The following is a 21,467-nucleotide window of genomic DNA, read 5'->3' as shown; positions in this document are numbered from 1 at the left end:
TTAGGAGATTTCATGGAATCACACAAGGCGAAGCTTTCCTAAGCACTGATGCCTTGTCTATGCAATTTGTGTCTTTAGGTGTAGCAGCCCTCTAGAATCCAGACTTTACGAGATTTCATGGAATCATCACACAAGGCAAAGCTTTCCCGAACACTGATGCCACACAATGTACACACTTTGCCGCTCAAAAACAACATGGCTCTTGTGGTGACGTTAAGTGTTATAAGAAAAAGAGAGAGAGGATAAGGGAGCAGAGGAGGGGCAGTAAGCGAGAAAGCACAAATGGCGTTGGCTGTGCTAAACTCAGGTGGCGCGACGAGCACAACAGCTTTGCACTCCTCTTTCAAAGGGAACCCTGGCTTCCTGATGAAGAAGAGGGCTATGGCGGCAGTGCCTGCTTCACAAACCTCACGCATCTGCTCCATTCGCTGCAAGAGCGACACCCCAGCCAAGGGTCGCTTCATCCCAGCTGAGCACCGCTGGATGTACGAAGGAATTGAGAAATTGGGTCCTGTACGTTCTCTCGTCTTACACCTCCTCTTACTGTCTTTTACACACCACCGCTCCGGTTGTGGTGGATGCCTGCATTTACTTACTCAATGCACATTTCAAGAAATTTTTAGAGAGGGGCTTCCACTACCCAAGTGGCCCGTATTATGACTATAGGGATTGCAGAAAGCCTGAAATAGAGAGAGTTGACAAACCACTGCCAGATACAAATGCGTGAACTTTGAAGAAAAGGTTTACTTGATTACTGTGATGCCAAACTGGTGTGGATCACAAGAAAGTGAGGTCTCTGCGTTTATGTTCCTGACATTTCTGTTGTCTCAAAATTTGGGGAAGCAAGTGGGCTTCATGGGCTCTTGTTGATCTTATGCATGCGTTGGTGCTTTTCTCACGTTTTGTTAGCATTGCACATGAATCAAAATGCATGAAATATATACAATTTGAAGTGTTTCTGATTTTGGGTGTGTCTTAGCTCCCACTATGCACAAGTGCTTAAGAACGGTGTCGGTGTGCCTCAAAGCTAGTGGAAACCTTTGGTAAAGTATCTGGAGACTTAAGGAGTCTCAAAGGCTTGTAGGCCCAGACTTGGAATTGATGAAGCTATGAGGTCTAAGTGATGAGGCGAGGATGTTGGGAGTAAGTATTTGATTACGAGGGGCCTGTCTTTTTTCTTGCGTTCTTTATGAATGCATAAGAGAGGTAGTTAGAGCAACACACTGGGTGCCCCAGCGATGGTGGCTAAGCTTGATATGGTCATGGGTTGGACACATCATCGTATGTTTATTTGGTAACTCTGACAACTCCTTGTAGCAGGATAGATTTGAGGCAAAAGAATTATTCATAAACCATGGTAAATCTAGTTGGCAGCTCAACTTGTTTTCTCCAGATCATTTCTTATTCTAGATTTAAATCTGAGTATGAAAATGTAGAGTCAGTGGTCGACTGCAATATGTTGGCTTCTTTTGCTTTGATCCTGCTGCTGGCTGTAGATTCCCATGCTAGTGTTGGAGATTTTGTAAGTCTGATGACCGTCTCTTCTAATATGGTGTAGCATGAAATGACTTGAAAACACACCCTCAATGGCTCATTGGACATGCACCTCATACCTCATCGAGGTATTTGATACTAACTTCGATGTCCCAGCGGACATCCATCTCATACCGCCCTGGATGCCATGTTGGACATCTAGCTAATATGGGACAGTCTTTCCATGCTGATAACAAGCTGCATAAGCAAGTGCCCAAGGATGGTCCGGCATGGGTATGACATGCCCTTGATGGATAGACCTGTGGCACAAAGAACTGCTGCTGCTATTCCCATCTGCTCTTGCACACGAGACCTGTGACTTGGCCTCAACATGGACAGAAACCCTTGCCTGCTCTGAGAGCAAAGTTCTGTTGTATCTCCTCCTGGTAAGAGAACGGATATGGAGGGAGAGAGAACGGATATGGAGGGAGAGAGAACGGATATGGAGAGAGAGAGAGAGAGAGAGAGAGAGAGAGAGAGAGAGAGAGAGAGAGAGAGACATGGCTCAAGACTTCCTTGGTGTGTGGCTGCCCTTTAGATAACTTGGAACTTCTCTCCACTCCCGACACCTCGGATGAGATGCTTTGCAAGATCCAACTGCCTTTGAATGGCTGCCCCGAAGGGAAAAAATGCAAGGGGATAACCCTGCTGCCCGTCTCCTGTGTAGTAGTGCTGTTCAATAGCCTAAGAGTGAAGAGTGGTGGGGTGCCCAAAAATGCCAGGTACGGATGCTCTCCAAAAACGCTAGGGGCTGCCCAATTGCCACACTAGAGCGGGTGCCATGTAAGGCTGAACCCATGTACACATTGCTGTAGAGGTCTCTCGGGCGCCCACCTATATAGGCCTCTGCAAAAGCTGCCTGACCCACATCCAGCTGCGCAACTTGAGAAAAATAGGCCAAAAAATTATAACCGGGGAAAATAGGGCAGCCAGCTCATTTAACGCTTAACAAAAAAATGCGGCAAGGCTGGGATAAACGCCCTTATCAGCTTCTGGATAGGCAGGCGGCCCAGAGAGCTAGGGTGAGCAATCTGCAACTGTCGTGTGAGGGCCTCGTAAACAGGGATATTTGCAACAACTTTTCGAAGCCAAATAGTACTTGGCCAGAATACCATTGAACTGCTACCCTCGGAAGAGCTCCGAGAAGTGTAAATTCTGTCCGTTGGGGGTGAATGAGGTCTGCTGAGAATATCCTCAATTATGTTGACTCATTAGTGGCTGTACCAGCATCAACAACATAGTTTTTCCATACGTCAACCATACATTGGACTTGGAGGGGTACGGGAGAACAGAATAAGTATGAATCAGACCCTTTGAGGATTCCATACGGCACTCTAGAAGCAGTCTACACATGACACTTAAACCATAGAATGCATTGAAACATCATAGAAAATTTAGAATCTAGCTTAATCCAAGATGATGATAGATCATTATCATAGTACATACTGATGACAATTAGAGCTAGACCATGGATAATTGTCACATCTTCTAGCAATCTTTACCAGTGTAGCTCAGAAATAGTGGGAAGGGCATCCGTCACACCACGAATCTAAGAAGACCTTGCAATTGACAAAGCGCACATGGATACATTTGCCAAAATGCAAGAAGAGATTTGTAAGGATATTAACAACACTAGTGGGCTCAAGCACACCAGCCAGAAGCGACAAGAAGTGGGCAAGGACGATGAGCCTTCATGCATGGAACTCTGTCAATGGAACACGGAAGTCATATGAACATAATAACTTGGAAGCCTCGTTTGAAAGAGTGTCACCCTAACAAATGCACACCAAGATAATCACTTGTCACAAAGTGATGTCATGGCCTATTCGGTCGTCCATACCCATGGTGCGCACAGTCCCTTATAGCATGCAGACATAGCTCAAGTTGTTTTGGAGTTTGCATGAGAAAAAGAATGGCTAGTGTCACTTAAAGCCGTTTACTTTACATATATGTAATGTTGTCACTTAATCAATAGCGTGTCTTCTTTTTCTGCTGTGTCGACTTCTCTCATCTAACCTCATCTCTGCTCGCCATGCATTTTTCAAAGCACCATCCTCCATAACCTCGACTCCCAACAGCTGGTATCAAAGCTTAGGTCGCCTTGTGCTTGACTCGAAGACTGGGCGGGAGCAGCTGCTTAACAAGTAGAGAAGAGGTGCAGCCACATGCATGATTTTCGCCCAAACCAACATCCACAGTAACGCCTTGGCCTGCTGGTCAAGTTTCGACACCTTGAGCATCCTCAATTCAGGCTCTGCTGATCACAACAATCAAAATACTCCCTGGCTCGTCGTTGTCAAGCTGCAGCAGAAATTCATGAGATTTTTTATGCTTGTTTTACATTAGGAGTTAAAAATGGCATCCCTATTTTAAGCAGCAAGAGACCCTTCACACAGGTTTTGGCCTCGAACTTCAAAGTAACAAAATCTACAATCTTGAAAGCTTGAAAAGGGAAAGGTTTTTGGTCGAAATCGCAACAGTCCTAAACGAGCAACCGCAAGATTCCATTATTGCGTCAAAGTTCGACAAGTTCAACGGTTCCGGTTTTCATACTTGGCAAATCAAAGTCATCTGATGCGGAAAAACCTATGGAACGTGGTCAAGCCTCTCGCAACCGACAAAGCAAGCACTTCAATTGCAGTATCTCGAGCCCTCTCTGTCGAGCAACAAAGGAAAGACGAACAAGCTTTTGGTATCATTCTAACCTCCTTAGAAGACGACTTTATTCATTATTTGATGATGTTAATTCTTCAAGTGCTGCCTGGAAAGAGTTAGAGAAGCTTTTCGGTGCCAAAGCTAAGTATTCAAAAATGAGTTTATAAATGGAATTATATTCTCTTCGCATGCGTGAAGATGAAAACATTGCAGCTTTAGCTAATAGACTGAAGAGTATTAAAACTCAACTTGTTTATGTTGAAGCCGCAGTACCAGAAGAAGATCTCACAGCCATTTTGTTAAAAAGTTTGCTTGACAAATTTCATCAGATTGTTATTGTTTTAAAGGAGAAAGATTCGCTGCCCTCCTTGGATGGTATCATCAATTCTTTGCAGGGAGAAGAACGAAGGCTACCTAGTACCAATTCTCCTATTATTCCTAGTGCATATATAGTCTCCAATGCAGTATTCCCCATCAGCTCTTCTGATACTTCCAGTGCCTATCCAGTCACTAATTGTGCTGCTACTTCAGCTTCATCTCGACCATTCAGTGGTACCAGATCTTGTGCCATCTGTGGGCGCAACAATCATCAGACAAAAGACTGTTTCAAGAAGAATCCTTGTGTTCATTGTGGTAAAACAAATTATCCGTCAAATAGATGCTTTTAAAAGGGTAAAAACCAAATTCATATGATTGAGAGAGATACCGAACCTCCAATATATTCTGCTGACAATGAAGCTTTTTAGTTTAACTCTTTTCATGGTTTTTGTTTTTTAGTCAAAATAAATTGTATGGGCTATAGACACTGCCACACATGAGTGGTAAGACCTCCCAAATTATCAGTTTTTGTTCTCAAGTCCTATTTTGTTACCGCTTCTTATAAGGTTATTGGGTACACCTTAAACACAAGGTTTGGCAGTGAACGAAAAACTCCATTTATTGGTAGCTAATTTTTTGACCTACACCCTATACGTTTAAGGGGGGTTTTTATCTTAGCACCAGGTTATGGATACACCAGAAATCCTTGGTTGTGAGAGAACCTAAAACTCACAGTTGCTGAGTATACCAAACACTCGAGGTATCATGAAAGGGTCTGTCTAGTTCGGGCTTAAGGGGGGGGGGGGGGTTTGTTGGGTTTGCAAGCGCGGTTCGGGCGTCCATACCCATGGTGGACACAGTCCCTTATAGCATGCAGACATAGCTCTAAGTTGTTTTGGAGTTTGCATGAGAAAAAGAATGGCTAGTGTAATGTTGTCTATTAATCAATAGCGTGTCTTCTTTTTCTATTGTGTCGACTTCTCTCATCTAACCTCATCTCTGCTCGCCATGCCTTCTCCAAAGCACCATCCTCCATATCCTCGACTCCCAACAGGAAGTGGCCGGAATGGTGCAGACCAATTTGAAACCTCAAAATATGATGATGTGGTACCTATACGGACATCCTGGAATCCGTGGCAGATTTTTAGGGAACCTTGGACTTTTGGGGATTTGTGGGCGCAAGCTTTTCATATTTGATGCTTTTTGGCCTTGGGCCTTTAAATATGAGCCTTGGGGCTCTCTCTTGTAGTCTAGCGTGAGCAAACTGCAGAGGAGTTGCTCCTTGGTAGTTGTACTTTTGTCCATGCAATAAAAAAGAAATATGGAAAGGGGCAAATATCGCGTGGATTCTCTTTCTCTCTCTCTCTCTCTCTCAACCATTATTCTAGAGTCCTTGAGGAATTAGTTTTGGATAGAGGTTGAGGTACTCATTGGATATGAGTATTTCATCCACATTGTATAAGAGTTTGACAATGTGATGGAGAGGCTCATGTGGTTGGACAACTTTGGTGTCTCCCCATGGAATTTCTCGTTGAGGATGATTGGGGTGTTCCATTTGCATGCACCAATTTTCACTATTCATTGGAGTCTATGAGTTTCTCTATTAGAGCTTCACGTGTAGGACGATACTGCAAAATAGTGTTATGGATTGTGGACTGATAAGCTCTCTTCAGTAGTTTGGTGTAATCACTTTCGGTGAGTGATCGGACGGAAACACAAAGGTAAGTGCAAAGTACACACTTGACACACTTTTAGGTTTTGGCTTTGACCAAGGGATTGGCATGATGATGGATCGACATCTAGGGAGAGTGAATCTGGGGTGGGCCAAACGAACTCATTAAACCGATGCGTCTATGACCTCCACGTGAAACCCTAACCCTTAAACCCATTACATTTGGTCTTGAAAGGGTAGGAGGCATGTTTACATAGGTATCACTCAAAACATAGACATCCTTCGACGAAGTGCACTCTCAGTGGCGGAAGGCCACAGAGCCACCCCTCAAACCGGCACTCAAGAAACCTCCTACTCCGAGGATGTTTAAAGAGCAAGAATTAGAAGAGGTGGTTGATACACGGATTACCCAGATTTTTGACGCAACCAACAAAGCCAAAAAGCACGACAAAAAGCAGAAAAAAGGAAGTGACTTCCCAGGTTATTTGGGTCGTCAATCTGCTTTTGCCTCGGCAAGAAAGCAAAAAAAGCATGCCAGATTTAAAAAGGAGTATCCAGTTCTTCTTCTTCTTCTTCTTCGAGTTCTTCTAGCTCTTCTAACTCGAGCGAATTAGAAAGTTTGCAGAGATTGCTTCCCCTTTGCATATTTTGACATAGAAAGGAGTCCCTTTCTCGTAGGGACTGTCACGGGGACGTGGCAGCTGTTAACTGTCACGAGGACGTGGCAACTGCTAACTTTAGTTGTTGGTTTCTTTCCAATGGGTTTTGTTTTATTTTTGAGACCCCCTTCTTGAAGTAGCAAACGGTCGAGCATTGTATGGCCAATGTGAACGGTAGTTTCACCCATAGACGAGAAGTGGTCGGCATTGGAATTCGTATAGTAAGAGGATGTCTAGGCTCAGAGCAAGATCATATAGTTCCCCCCGTCGCACTTAGCAAGTTGGTGGATACTAGGGAGTGAACTCAATAAAGGCCTAAAGTCAAGGTGTGACTACCTACGGAAAGTATCCGACAGTTGGGCCACATTTCACTTTTGGATGCGGTCGCAATGAGGATAGATGGTCAGATGACCAATGGGAGCCCAACGTAGTCATTTCCTAAAATTTAGGGAACTGCTATTTTGGGCCGTGAAATGTGTTCGCGTCATTACCTCCGGTATGACTAGGGGAACGTTTTACAACTCTGCCACTAAGTCAACTGAGCGACCAGTCGGGAGATTTTTAAGCGGCAGACCCGAAACGGAAAAATGCTTGTAAATGCGCCAAGTGGCAAAATTTCATGAACTTGCCTCTTCCAGTAAAATTGGCGCTGAATTCTTAAGCTGGGAAGAGCCTCACTTTGTCTCTGTCACAGGTTAAGCGCTGTGGAGTGCTTCCTTTCCCCTTATGTACAATGCGGTGCCAGGAGTGATGCCCTGCTCGCTACGCACTGCTCTCTCTCTCTCCCCTATGAGCAGTATGTTATGCCCCTCTAGTGGGATTTTCATTTGACCAATGTACGGTTATGTGGGTTCATGCGTGATTGCCGAGGCAAGAGCCTCTTGCACAGGTACTGGATTAGCTAGCGGCTAATCCCCCGCAGGTACAGGTGAATTTGGAGAGGTTTCACGTGAGAAATCTCGTCTGATTCAAAGGGCAAGTAGCCCTACAGGTGCGGGAGCTCGAGGTCTTGCTACAGATGCGACCGGTACGTGAAACGGAGCCCAAAACAGGGAATTACAGCCTGCTGTGTATTTTTGCAGGTTTAGGGTTTCGGCCCTAAACGGACCCTAATACCCGTAGGAGGTTCAGGGACGCGAGGGGACCGTTGTATAGGTGATCTGGCGCATTTTCGAGGCAAAAAACAGAGAATTCAGCCTGCTGCAGATTCTCGCCAGGTTTTGCAAAGTGTCCGTATGCGTCGGGAAAGTCATCTATTGCGTGGGGATATTGACTGTGAAGCGTCCTAGTACAGTTATGTTGCCGAAATCGGGCCAGAACAAGTGTTTCTTAGCCTAGATTGTGCGGGGCAGCTCGTAGGATATCACAGGTTTTATTCCCTCTGTTAAAGAATAAAGAAATACAGAAAGGGGCACCAATTTTGGGGCCTACAAGTTGTCGGCGTCTGCTCGGAGCATTCTAGCTTCTGATCCGTTTGTGTACTTAGGTGTTAATCCCCGTTACAGGTTACCTTTGCAAAGTACTGTGTGTGTGTCTAAAGTAAAGAATTTCGGGTGGAAGCCAACGCCTACCGCCCCACGGGCCAGTTTCATGGTTCCGTTGCCGGGACATCAATCACTTTTTCTTGAGCCTCGGTTGTTTTGGGTAAAGACAGAGTGCAGGAACGTGGGATTACACTATGGCCGACAAGGGGAAGGGAATTATGTTCCTCTTCAAAGGACAAGCAGGAGATTCCTATGGTTTTCGAGATTGGCGAGAGCTCACGGCCACGTCAGTTTGTACCTCATGTCAATGTGAATGTCCCTCTAGTAGTACAGGGCTTTATGACTGGGCAACTTGAGGATGATGCGTTCAAGACTCAGTTAGTTGCCACGGTGAATGTCTTTTCGCAGCTGGTGTAGAATCCAAAGTTTATGGAGTTCTTGCAAGCGCCACCAGTGCAACAGCAAAACAGGCAACCTATGCCGCGTACGGAGCTTGTTGAGGCTCAAGCCCGGGTACTTCATGCGGCTCAGGAGGATAGGGAACACTCGTATGTTGCAGAGTCAGGGGCTCCAAAACAGGTTTCTCCCGTCCTTGAACAGGTGGCTAGAACGCCTATTCCACAGGTTATGCCAGTTCAGCCTGCCACCTTTCAGAGCCAGCATGCTGTCTTGAATGGACAGGGAACTGGATACTAGGCTATGCACCCAATTTTTCCACCACCCATGGTACATCCTGGGTATGTCGGGGGTGGATTTTGTTCCAAAGTATGGCTGGTTATGCGCCTAGAAGTCAGCCGTACATGCCAGGAACAGTGTTCAGGGGTATGCAAGGCATCATGCCAAACCCCATGTATGGTAGTATCGGCATGCAACAAGGTTTTCACTGCAACCAGGGCCAGTTTGGGGTGCCACAAGGTCATTTTGGCATGGTTGGTTTTTTTGAATAGCAGTTAGATATCGCACCTCTGACGCAAAATGTCAATGGCCAAGATGTGCCGATCATGTCTACTACAGTGCCCATGTTGCAGACCATCCCTTATGATAACTTGGGGACATTAGAGAAGCCGAAGGCTTACAAAGAAGGAGGTGCAGCTGTAAAGTTCAGTACCTTCGGTTTCGAGGATAAGACAAAGGCTCTTACCTTCCTCCAGCAGTTTGATACAGCATATGCAGGAGGGAATTTTATAGAGGCCTCGAAAGTCAGGAAAGCTGCCACTTTCTTAAAGGACAATGCGCTCACATGGTGGACGACATTGTTAATGCAAGGACAGGGACCCGCCACTTGGGTTTACTTCAAGCAAATGTTTGCATCTACTTGGTTGTCAAATGAATTTGAAGCCGACGTCATGACAAATTGGCACCATCTTACTTTAGCTTCGTGCAAGAGGTTGCTGGAGTACAATAGGAGGTTTTGTAAAGCGTTACTCTAAGTGACCTCCTACAGATTTGTGCCATTGACAAAACAGATAGAGAAGTACTGTTGTGGGTTGCCTAAAGGGCTTCGCGATTACTGTACAAAGAGCAGAGTGGCTACCCTCACTCAGCTTATGGAAGTTGCGAACACTGGTCTTGCCTTGTTGAAAGGAGAGGACAATGGATTTCCGAGCAACGACAAAGGAGGGCAGCAAAAGAAAAATTCAGCGAAGAAGCCCTTTGTGAAAACGGCTCCTGATGCGTCACAGGGGTCAGAAAAGGCCATCAACCGGGACTTCTGGAGCGCAGGCAAAGAAACAGAAAAGGAAGCCTTTTGTGCGCAAGTCGCTCGAGGAAAAGAAGGTCCTAATGGCTGAGAACAAATGCTTTATATGCGAGCAGCCTCGTCATTTGCTATCCTTTGTCCACAAAGGAAAAGACCAGCTGACTCAGAGGATAAAGAAAACGAGAAAGGCAAGAAGCCTAAACCCACTGCAGGTTTAGTGCTAGATATGGTGGGTGACAGGCCCAACACAGATGGCAGTGAGTTATGCAGGGCATGGGGTAAAGTTAAGAATCAAACGACACTCATCTTCTTTGATCCAGGTGCTAAAGTCAACTTTATCTCACCAGAGTTAGCTATGAAGCTGGGCATCAGAGCTGAAGAGATGGGGTACACAACAGAGGTAGGGTTGGCATGTCTTGGCCACTCAGAGTGTGCTACTCCCATCATTGGAAAACTGTGTCTGCATATTTAGTCGTATGTGGACACAGAAGAGTTCTACATCATGCCGCTGGAAGGATGTGACGCCTTGTTGGGGATCCCGTGGATGTTCCGAGTGCATGGAGTCTTGGATGCCTACAAGAAAAAGATCACTGTATAGCATAGGGGCAAAACTCACATCTTGGATGTAAAGCTTAAAGGAGAGCCAGTCCCTATTGTATCTGCTTCTGCTATCACTTCTGTAATAAAGAATCATCTTTTTGTGTACTTGATTTTTGCACGTGATGTCTTCGATAGTGATCAGTTAAATTTATACGTGTTAGATAAAGAAAGGTCAGCATTTTTGCAAAAGTTTAGTGATTGTTTTTCTGATTCATTACCGTCGTAATTGCTGCCAGTGTGGCGCAACAGAAAGAGATTATGGGCCAGGTTGAGGAGTTATTAGAGAAGGGGCTGATTCAGCCTAGTTCTTCATCCTTTTGCTCCCCAGTGCTCCTAGTGCAGAAGAAGGGTGGCTCATGGTTCATGTGTATTGATTACCGTGCGTTGAATAAGAATACCATCAAGAATAGGTTTCCTATTCCTAGAATTGATGATATTCTCAATCGTTTAGAGGGTGCTGCAATTTTCAGCAAGATAGACCTTAAGAGTAGGTACCATCAAATTCGTATAAGGCCAGAGGATGTGCACAAGACTGCGTTTAGAACGACATTTGGTCTTTATGAGGTACTAGTGATGCCGTTTGGGCTAACAAATGCTCCTGCCACGTTCAACAGAACGATGGACCGGATTTCCGCTCGCATCAATAGTTTGTTGGGACGTTCTTCGATGACATGATAGTGTATTCGAAATGAAGAGGAGCATAGGCGTCACTTGACCATTGTGTTCGAAGAGCTGTGCAGTCACAGGTTACTTGTCAATCCTAAGAAAAGTGAATTCTTCCTCGAACTTGAAGACTGTGCACGATGTCAGAAGCTTCTTGGGATTGTGTTCCTACTATGAAAGCTTATCAGAAATTTTGCAGAGATAGCATCGCCTTTCACGCTTTGCAAAAGAAAGAGGTCACTTTCAGATGTGGCAGACTTTGTGTCACTAGCCCATTGCGGCAGAAGGTCATGGAAGAGAGTCATGTCCCACCGTATACAGGGCATCATGCATTGATGCAACAATTAAAGCGGTAGAGACATTCTTCTATTGGCCTACCTTGAGGAGAGAGGTGGATGCCTTTGTGCGAGCATGCATAGTTTGCCAAAAGGTCAAGTTTGACAGGCAAAAGGCACGAGGGTTGTTACAACCACTGCCGTTTCCGGATAAGCCATGGGAAAGCATTGCTATGGACTTTCAAGAACGCCAAGAACGCCAACAAGGAATGATGGTATCTGGACCATTATCTGCAGGTTCAGCAAGCAGACCCATTTTATCCTTGTAAGGAAGAAGATAAAATCTGATCAGATGGCACGCTTGTTCATGTACAATGTGTTTAAGTACCATGGTATGCCATAATCGATTATCAGTGATCGTGATCCTTGCATGACGAGTTTGTTCTGGAGAGGATTGTTTGAGAACATGGGCACTACGCTCAAGTTCTCGTCTTCGTTTCATCCACAAACTGATGGACAATCAAAAGAGGCTAATTCTACTGTCTTAAATCTGCTGAAATGCTATGTGTCAGATAATAAGGGCAAGTGGGAACAATATTTGCCTATGCTTGAGTATGCGTACAATAATACGGTGCATTCGTCTACTGGCAAAGCTCCTTTTGGAAATTGTTGAAGGCGGCAAAAAGGTTCCTCCCATTCTGCATACAAAGGACAAGATCTTTGAGGCTGATCGATATGTTGAGAACATGGATGAGATGTATAAGAAAATTAAAGTTGCCTTGGAGAAGACTCAGGCAAAGCAGAAAAAGGCTACTGATCGTCACCGTCGTGAATTGCTGTTATCACCTGGTGATTGGGTTCTGTTAAGGTTCGAAAAGGCAAGGTTAAAGAAGATGAAGGGCAAGGAACGGCTGTTTCCTAAGCTCAGCATGCGTTACTATGGGCCTTTCCAAGTACTTGACAAGATCAGCGATGTGGCTTAGAGGCTGAAATTGCCTGATGCATGGAAGATTCATAATGCGTTTCACGTGAGTCTTCTAAGACCCTTCGTGGGTGATGTGCCAGAAGATATGCCAGATGAGGATCAGCCAGAAGTTGAGGAACTTGATGAGATCCTAGTACCTGAGCAAGTTTTGGCACATAAGGACATAAAAGTTAAAGGACAAGTTGCAAGACGCTATTTGGAGAAGTTCAAGAACTATCCGCTTATGATTGCAAAGTGGATGGAAGAGCATGAACTGTCAGAGTCACCAAATGTATTGCAGCTTTACCTTGAAGCCTTTGGGTTACAGCCTACTTATGCCCCAACCCAACGTGTGCAAAGGAGGGGTAATGATAGAGCTAGTACATCAAATGTACATATGAATTTAGTGTAATAGATGGAAACGACAAAAGTATGAAGGTCTCATAAAGTCATTTGTATCTATGTGTTATGACCTTTCTTGCGGATACATGCGATGATAAAAGAGTGTTGATAGCACAAGATCATCAGTGGCTTATATTTATGGTATGCAATCGAGGACATTTGCGATTTCAAGAGGGAGGTATGTCACGGGGACGTGGCAGCTGTTAACTATTGTTGGGTCTAAAGGCCCTCTTATAGCCTCTCTTACTCATTTATTCTTTCTTTTATACCTGGGTGTGTTCACACCCAAAGGCCATTTAAATGGTCATAAGTTTGTATCCTTACATAATAATAAAACATAGGGCTTTTAGTTGTGTGCCCAAGAAACACAATAGAAATCGTACGCTCTCTCCCTCTCTCTGCAACAGCGCTGGTGCTCTCTTTCTCTCTGCTCGTGGGTTCTTCTACACCCATCGCTAGCCCCTCTATCACTTCAAACTGGTATCAGAGCCAAGTTCCCTACTCCCGCGTGCATTCACTCGCGAGAAATCTTCATTTTCTCTCTCCTACGCAGTTTTCTCTCTCTAAAAACAGCAAGCGCAGGTGTCTTCTCTCTCCTTCCCGAACTCAAGGAAGACAATACCTCAGCCCACAAGTGCTTATATACTGAAAACAGGTTGAAAACAGGATTTCGGGCTGTTTCTCTTCTAAAACAGGTTTTTTTTGTTAATTACAGCAAGCACAAGTGTTACAGGTACATTTGGGACACTTTGGGCAACACCAATCTACCCGGAGAATTGGGGGTTTTGCCCTATTTGCTGAAATTTCAGTAAATTTCAGCAAGTTGTCACTTTAAACTTGGGGGTTTTGCACATTAGTGCAAGATTATTCAAGTCTACGCCTACAGGTGTAATTACAGGAGAAATTCTCGGGGATTCGAGTTGAGAAATTGAGGGCTTTTGCTGATTTTTCAGAAATTTCAGCAAATTGTGCAGTAACTTTTGGGGCTTTTGCAAATGTGATGCAATTCTGGACATGTATTGCAATTTGTGGTACAATTGAGCAGAGTTTTAGACCTCTCTCACATATACAGGAGGTTTATGTGACAATAAACACATGTATTTACTTGTGGATGCTTCCCATCGAGTCTATGTATTATTGAAAATACATTTTGCAGCACCTTTTACCTCAGTTGCAGGTTTGAGGTTATTGCAAATGCACTTTGGTTTTACTGCTGAAGTGGGAGCATTCATGCAGAGGATGTATGCTTCATGTGTGTGCTGAAATTTCAGTATTTACTACTGAAATTTATCTCTTTTACTGCTGTACTCTTATGATAAAGTGTTTGTAACCTAGTGTTACGTTTCCTTGCACTTTTATAGTGTTCTCTGAGCTTGTAAGAGGCTAAAATTGCAACTTGCAACTTGCTGTTATAAAATTACAGCAGTGAATTTTTGGTCTATTTTGCATCGAAATGGCTTCCAATGCATCTACAAGTAGCAGTGAGTCAAAGTCTTTGATGGAAATCAAAAGATTTGATGGCATTGGCTTTGATTTGTGGAAGGAAAGAATGCAAGGCATTCTATTCCTTAAAGATTGCGAAGATGCATTGCTCACAGCAAAACCTGAAAACTTGTCAGATGCAGATTGGGCAAAGCTGAACAAAAAGGCTATTGCTTATATCAAAATGGCCGTGTTAGATGATGTGCTTACTGATATTAAGCGTCTTGACACTGCACATGCTATTTGGCAGAAGTTGACTAGTTCGTATGAGAATAAAACTCCTGTGAATCAAGTTCATCTCATGCGAAAACTTGTAAACATGGAATTGGATGAGGCAAAGCCTGCATTTGAGCATTTGAATGTGTTTACAGGTGTTTTGAGTCAACTTCAGGATTCAGGGCTGCAACCATTTGATGACAAGTTGAAAGCTATCTTTCTTTTGATGACTTTGCATGACAGTTGGGAAGCGCTTGTTGTGTCATTGTCAAACAATGCTGCTTTAACCTATGATGGTGTAAGAGGCTCCATTCTCAATGAGGAGATTAGGAGGAAAGCCAGTGGTGAAGGTAGTGGCACAACTTATCATGTAAGGGGCATGTCAGAGAAAAGGAACAATGTAGCAAATAGGGGCAAGAGTAGAAGTAAGAGCAAGGGAAAATCTCAAGATATAACTTGCTATCAATGTGGACGCAAAGGGCATAAAAAGCCTGATTGCAGATTTTACAAGCAAGAGCTTGAGAGGAAGAAGCAGCAGCAGCAGGGTAAGAAGAAGAAGGATGCAAAAGATGCTAAAGGTGATGATGACACCTCCTCTTCTTCCAAGGATGTTGGCAAGGCCAATGTGGCCTCTAGTGTGGTCATAGAGGAAATTGTTGATGTGGACGAAGCACTTGTCGTAGCTTCGAGTGTCTTTGATGATGTTGTAGCTATGGCAAGTGATATGTATATCACGAAGCCAGATCTTATTGACGCTTTGCTTTCAACACATGATGGGCTGTCCTAGTCTTGGATAGTAGACAGTGGTGCCTCATTTCATGTAACTCCTTCGTTGGAGTCTTTTGCCACATACACTGCAGGTAACCTGGGTAAAGTTTACTTGGGTAACAACTATGCATGTGACATTGAGGGTGTTGACACCATTCACTTGGCTTTGGAAAATGGCCAAGAACTTGTTTTGCATGATGTTAGGTATGTGCCTTGCATTAAGAAGAGTCTACTATCAGTTGGGCAGCTGGATGTAAAGGGCTACTTCACTACTTTTGGTGGTGGCTCTTGGAAAATACAAAGGGTTCTATGTTGATTGTGAAGGGCAGCAAAAGGGGAACTTTATACTATTTGCATTGCAAGGCCTTACCTGGCAAGTTTGTTGCTATGGCTGAAGTTCATTGTCCAATGGAACTTTGGCATAAGAGACTTGGCCATATGAATGAGAAAGGACTATAGGTTCTCTCCTCTCTTGGGAGATTTGATGTAAAAGGTCCTTGCCTTGAATTTTGTAAAGATTGTATCTATGGTAAACAAGTGAAGTTCTCTTATTCGTCTGGTGTCTCTAAAAAGTTGCATGCTCTTGATTTAGTACATTCAGATGTTTGCACTATTCCTGTGAACTCTCATGGTGGTGCGCGCTATTTTGTATCTTTTATTGATGATTTCAGTAGAAAGACTTGGGTGTATGTACTTAAAAACAAGAGCGATGTTTTTGACGCTTTTAAAAGATTTCATGCTTTTGTGACCACACAAAAGGGTCTCAAGTTAAGGCCATAAGAACAGATAATGGGGGAGAGTATGTATCACGTGTTTTTTTTTTTTTTGTGAGATGCATGGTATTAAAAGGGAGTTAACAGCCCCTTATAATCCATCATCTAATGACGTGGTTGAGAGATATAACCGCACAATTTGTGAGAGGATACGTTGCATGTTGTCCACAGCTAATCTTTCGCAAGAATTTTGGGGAGAGGCTTTGAAAACTGTAGTTCATGTATGCAACTGTTCTCCAAATCGTGCTTTGGACAATGGCATCCCCGAAGAGGTTTGGTCTGGCAAACCTGCTTCATATGACCATTTGCGTGTTTTTGGTTGCGAGGCATTTGTGCATGTGTCTGTAGATCAGAGGACTAAGCTAGACATGAAATCCATTAGAGGCATCTTCATGGGTTATAGAGATGAGGGTGAGATGGGTTACAGAGTATGGCTACCTGATTACAGGAAGGTTGTATGTAGCCGAGATGTAGTATTTAATGAGGCTAAATTGCTCCAAAATGCTACACATGTAGACCATGATAAAAAGAGGGTCAAATTTCATAATGACCAGCCAGCCATAAAGCTTTCCTTGGCTGAAAATATGGTGCCTATTGATGTTGAAAATGAGCAGCAACCATTTGTGCAACAGCCAGAAGAGAATGGACAACAAATAGATGCACAAAATGGGGTAGAACACAATGACCAGCAGGCTGAAAATGATTTACAGCAGGGTATAAATGCTGAAAATCAGCTGCTAAATGATAATGGAATCGTTCCTGAGGATGTAGACCCTTTACCGGAAAATGTAGATCATTGGGTGAGGAGATCTACACGTCAGAGACGTCAACCAGAGAGGTTTCAGCCATCTTTGGATTGTGTTTTGTTGACTGATGAGGGAGAGCCTCTTACATACAAAGAGGCCCAGTCTTGTGACGACAGAAGTAAGTGGGAGCTTGCTATGAAATCTGAGATGCAATCACTGTATGCAAATAATACATGGGAGCTTGTGCATTTGCCCAAAGGTAGGAAAGCTATTCCTAACAAGTGGGTTTATAAGATCAAATGTGTTGATGACAAACCCAAATACAAAGCGCGTTTAGTTGCCAAGGGAGGAAGGCATAGAAGGAAGGCATTGACTTCCAGAAATCTTCTCACCTGTAGTGAAGATGTCTACTCTCCGTGTGTTGTTTGCTCTATGTGCTATCTTGGATTTGGAGCTTGATCAAATGGATGTGATCACTGCTTTCTTACATGGTGACTTGGATGAGGAGCTGTATATGCTGCAGCCTGAGGGCTTTGTGTCACCAGCGTGTGACTACTATCTATCCTTTTTGTTGATTTCTTTCTTATTATCTATTTACTTTCACTTTTTGGAAACACCCCTCGGGAAATCTAACTGCCCTGCATTGCATAGCTAGTGTGGAACTGTCCAGAGGGAGTCGAGGCCTGAGGCAAGAGAGCACTAAGGTTGGACAAGGACTATGGTTAGCCAAGTGGGGTCATTGACTAGCCAAAGTGGAATCCTTTGCTACAGAGGCTACATTTCAGTTCTGGATGTGGCCGCAGTGTACAAAGAGGGTCGGATGACCTAGAAAGATACAATGGTAGCATCTCCTAAATTTTAGGGAATTGCTATTTTGGGACCTGAAAATGTGTTGACGTCATTACCTCCGGAATGACAAGGGGAACATTTTCTTACTCTGCCGTGAAGTCAACTGGGCAGCCGGTTGGGAGATTTTTAGGCGGCAACCCCGAAACGGGAAAATGCTTGTAAATGTGCCAAGTGGCACATTCTGGTGCACTTGCCTCGTGCAACAAGAAGTGGCGCTGAATTTAGGAGGGGGAGAGCCTCATTTTCAGTTTTGTCATAGGTTAAGAGCTATGGAGTGCTTGCTTTCCCTCTTATGCACAGTGCGGTGCCAGGAGTGATGCCCTGCACGCTACGCACTGCCCTCTCTCTCCCCTTTGGCAATATGTTATGCCCCTCTAGTGGGCTCTTCATTTGACCAATGTACAGTTGTGTGGGTTCATGCGCGATTGCCGAGGCAAGAGCCTCTTGTACAGGTACTGGATTAGCTAGCGGCTAATCCCCCCCGCAGGTACAGGTGAATTCGGAGAGGTTTCACGCCAGAAATCTCGTCGGATTCAAAGGGCAAGTAGCCCTACAGGTGCGGGAGCTCGAGGACTTGCTATGGATGCGACCGGCACGCGAAATGGAGCCCAAAACAGTGAATTACAGCCTGCTGTGTATTTTTGCAGGTTTAGGGTTTTGGCCCTAAACGGACCCTAATACCCCCAGGAGGTTCGGGGACGCAAGGGGACTGCTGTACAGGTGATCTGGCGCATTTTCAGGGCTGAAAACAGAGAATTCAGCGTGCTGCAGATTCTCGCCAGGTTTTGCAAAGTGCCCGTATGCGTCGGGAAAGTCATTTAATGTGTGGGAATATTGACCGTGAAGGATTCTAGTACAGTTATGTTGCCGAAATCGGGCTGGAACAGTGGAAATTCAGCCGAGTTTGTGCGGGGCAGCTTGTAGGGAACCACAACGTTTATTCCCTCTTTTGAACAATAAAGAAATACCGAAAGGGGCGCCTAAGTTAGGGGCCAATCTGGTGTCTGTCTACTCATACAGGTGCAATCTAGCAGCCTGTATCCCTCTCCCCTTTGTTGTGTCTTGAAAGTACAGGTATAATAGACGACTAATAATGGGTGAAAGCTAAATCAAGGTTTAAAGTAAAGTCTACCGCCCTTTTTGGAAAGGGGCATGCTACTGTGGTGGCTCGCACGTGTTTGGCAGCAAAAAGGCATTAGGTTTCCGGACCCATTGCAGAATCCCCCCCCCCCAAATTGTAGCTCTTCTGCAGCAGCTGTGATTCGCTGATACAATAGTTGTGAAGTTTGTTGCATTAACCTTCCTCCACCATTTGTGAACTGGGAGAGTCGAAGCTCGAATATGGCCCAAGATTGCTGCACCTTTTAGTCCGAATCCAGCCTATATCCTGTGGACATCATGAAAATACAACATTAACAAAAGCAATAGCAGAAAGTGATGTTATGTATGCACAAATTGTGACGGCTGACTTAGGAAATTATGTGGTTCTTCTTGGGCTTGTGGTCCTAACCCTTCTTTTTTTGCCCTCAGGATATTTGGAATCGTAAAACATGGTATCCTAAAGCTGCAGATCACCTGAATTCTGAAAAGACATGGTACATTGTTGACGCTGCAGACAAGAGGCTTGGCAGAATGGCTTCGACTATCGCTATCCATATCCGTGGAAAAAACCTTGCCACTTACACCCCAAGTGTTGACATGGGTGCCTTTGTGATTGTGGTAAGTTCTCTCGGAGTGAAATATTTTCAAAACAAGTCAAGTGCATGTTACCGTGTTTGGCAATTTATGTGGTTTTAATGGTGTGTGTTATGTGTGCCCGTGTGTGGCTCTCAGTTCTTGATTCACGTCATTTCCACTTACCAGCTCTTAGTATTTTGTCAACTAGAAACCTCTATGATAGGATATCTGTAAAAGCGGGGCTGGGAGGGTGTCATAGTGCTTCTTTTGACATGCCATACACTGGGCACCTCTCTTCATGCCTTTCTCTCTCCCCCATCATACGATAAGGATGCTTCTTTCAAAGAGGAAGTTCACTTCAGGGATGGGTTTAGGGGAGATTAATTTTATCTAATCATGAAATACAGATGACAGATGTCTTGTATTCTGCTGTGAAGGTAAATGCAGAGAAAGTGGCTGTGACTGGGAAGAAACGAAGTCAAAAACTCTATAAAAGGCATTCTGGAAGACCAGGAGGTATGAAGGTAGAAACGTTTGATCAACTGCAGCAACGAATCCCTGAAAGGATTGTGGAACATGCTGTTCGAGGCATGCTGCCTAAAGGCCGGGTATGCCTACTACTGCTCGAGCTGTTTTGCTTATTTGCAGGTCTCTCCTCTACTGCATGCAACAAAACTATATACTTATCGATTGCTGACCTGATGTTCAAGCCGATGTTTGTCACAATATGTAGGATTATGAGTGGCTTGTTTAGAATATGAAAGAACTAGGAGGTTGTCTGTACTTAAGAGTAAGTTTTTGGTGCCTTCTCTGAGGAATGTCTTTGCGCACTGCACTTCATTTTCTTGTAAACATCAAATGAGGCTAGTGGTCGTCTTTTCAGGACTTCTAGCGACACAACTCTACATACTTGCCAAATATTCTCATCTAGGACATCATTTTTAGATTGACTGCAAATATAGTTAACAGAGTTCTCTTTGAAATAACATTGCGTGCTTTGACAATGGTTTTGCTGTAAAAGGATTCTGTAAGAGTCTGATATATAATCGGTCTTGTTTGGATATGGCAGTTGGGAAGGCAGTTATTCACTCACCTGAAAGTTTACAAAGGTTCTGAACATCCGCATGCAGCTCAAAAGCCGGTACCACTTCCTATCGCAGACAAAAGAATTCTCATTGAGAAATAAAACTTGGATACACAATTGACAAGTAGTCTTGTGAAGGTCTTTGTAAATCACATCATGTGGTGGCTCTTTCTGAATCACTCATGTCGTTTTTCGGTGTGGACTTCCATCCCCAAGGATGCTAGTAGGTCCCTTTATCCAGAGGTTAATTTCCATGTTTCTGGGGTTGCTAGGGCGGCTGTGAAGAACAACTCCTGCTTTCCAGTTAATCAGCTTCGCCTATGGCTTATAACTTCTTGTATTCATCTCTTTCATCACTCTCTTGAATTGACTAAAATCGGCAGTCTATCAGGCAAGAAGAGTTATACTAAGAAATATTGTATTCTGTAAAGGGCCTGTTCTGAATCGGAATATCTTCATTACACCGCATTTTTCATGGCCTTGACGTGAATCCTTGTCTCTTATGTGCTTTAAGCATACATGTCACAGCAGGATGTGATTTGTTCTGAGAAAGCGGGGCCCTTTTGAACAAATGTAATACTCCTTTTGAGGTTGGTACTGGTAGATAGCTATGTATCTACCACTGGAATTAAAACTAATGGTCAAAATGATTGTGTTGGGTGTGTAGATATAACATTATATTTAATGGCGTCTATTTTGTGGTTTTTTAAAGGAAGAAGGCACCTTTGAGTTTTCTGCTTAGATTGCTAAACCCAAGTTTTGTCAAGTACCACGTTCAACTGTTGAGTTCACCAGAACTAGACTTTAAAGCGGGAGTGGCCTGTTAATGATTTGCGAGAGGACGACATCTACCCTCTACATGGCGGGTCCTCAACTGTTTTATTGGTGGAAATATACCTTTCTTTTGTGAAAAGCTTGTGTGTTGCTTGGACAACGGTTTGAGCCTGC

The 21,467-nt window shown here is 44.1% G+C and overlaps 1 protein-coding gene across 1 annotated transcript; it reads left to right on the top strand.

The window, feature by feature from the left end:
• Positions 1-217: 217 nt before the first annotated feature.
• On the top strand, positions 218-20,850 carry EMB1473 (Ribosomal protein L13 family protein). Its single transcript, XM_086491989.1, has 4 exons — positions 218-513; positions 19,289-19,477; positions 19,873-20,043; positions 20,505-20,850. The coding sequence occupies exons 1-4, from the start codon at positions 283-285 to the stop codon at positions 20,619-20,621; spliced, it is 708 nt and encodes a 235-aa protein (XP_086348115.1). The 5' UTR covers positions 218-282; the 3' UTR covers positions 20,622-20,850.
• Positions 20,851-21,467: the final 617 nt, after the last annotated feature.

This window comes from Adiantum capillus-veneris, chromosome 2, assembly GCF_014529385.1.
Source record: "Adiantum capillus-veneris isolate H3 chromosome 2, ASM1452938v2, whole genome shotgun sequence".
Classification (NCBI taxonomy): Eukaryota; Viridiplantae; Streptophyta; class Polypodiopsida; order Polypodiales; family Pteridaceae; genus Adiantum; species Adiantum capillus-veneris.
Note: the sequence above shows the minus strand (reverse complement) of the source record. Positions and strands in the feature narration are given on the sequence as shown.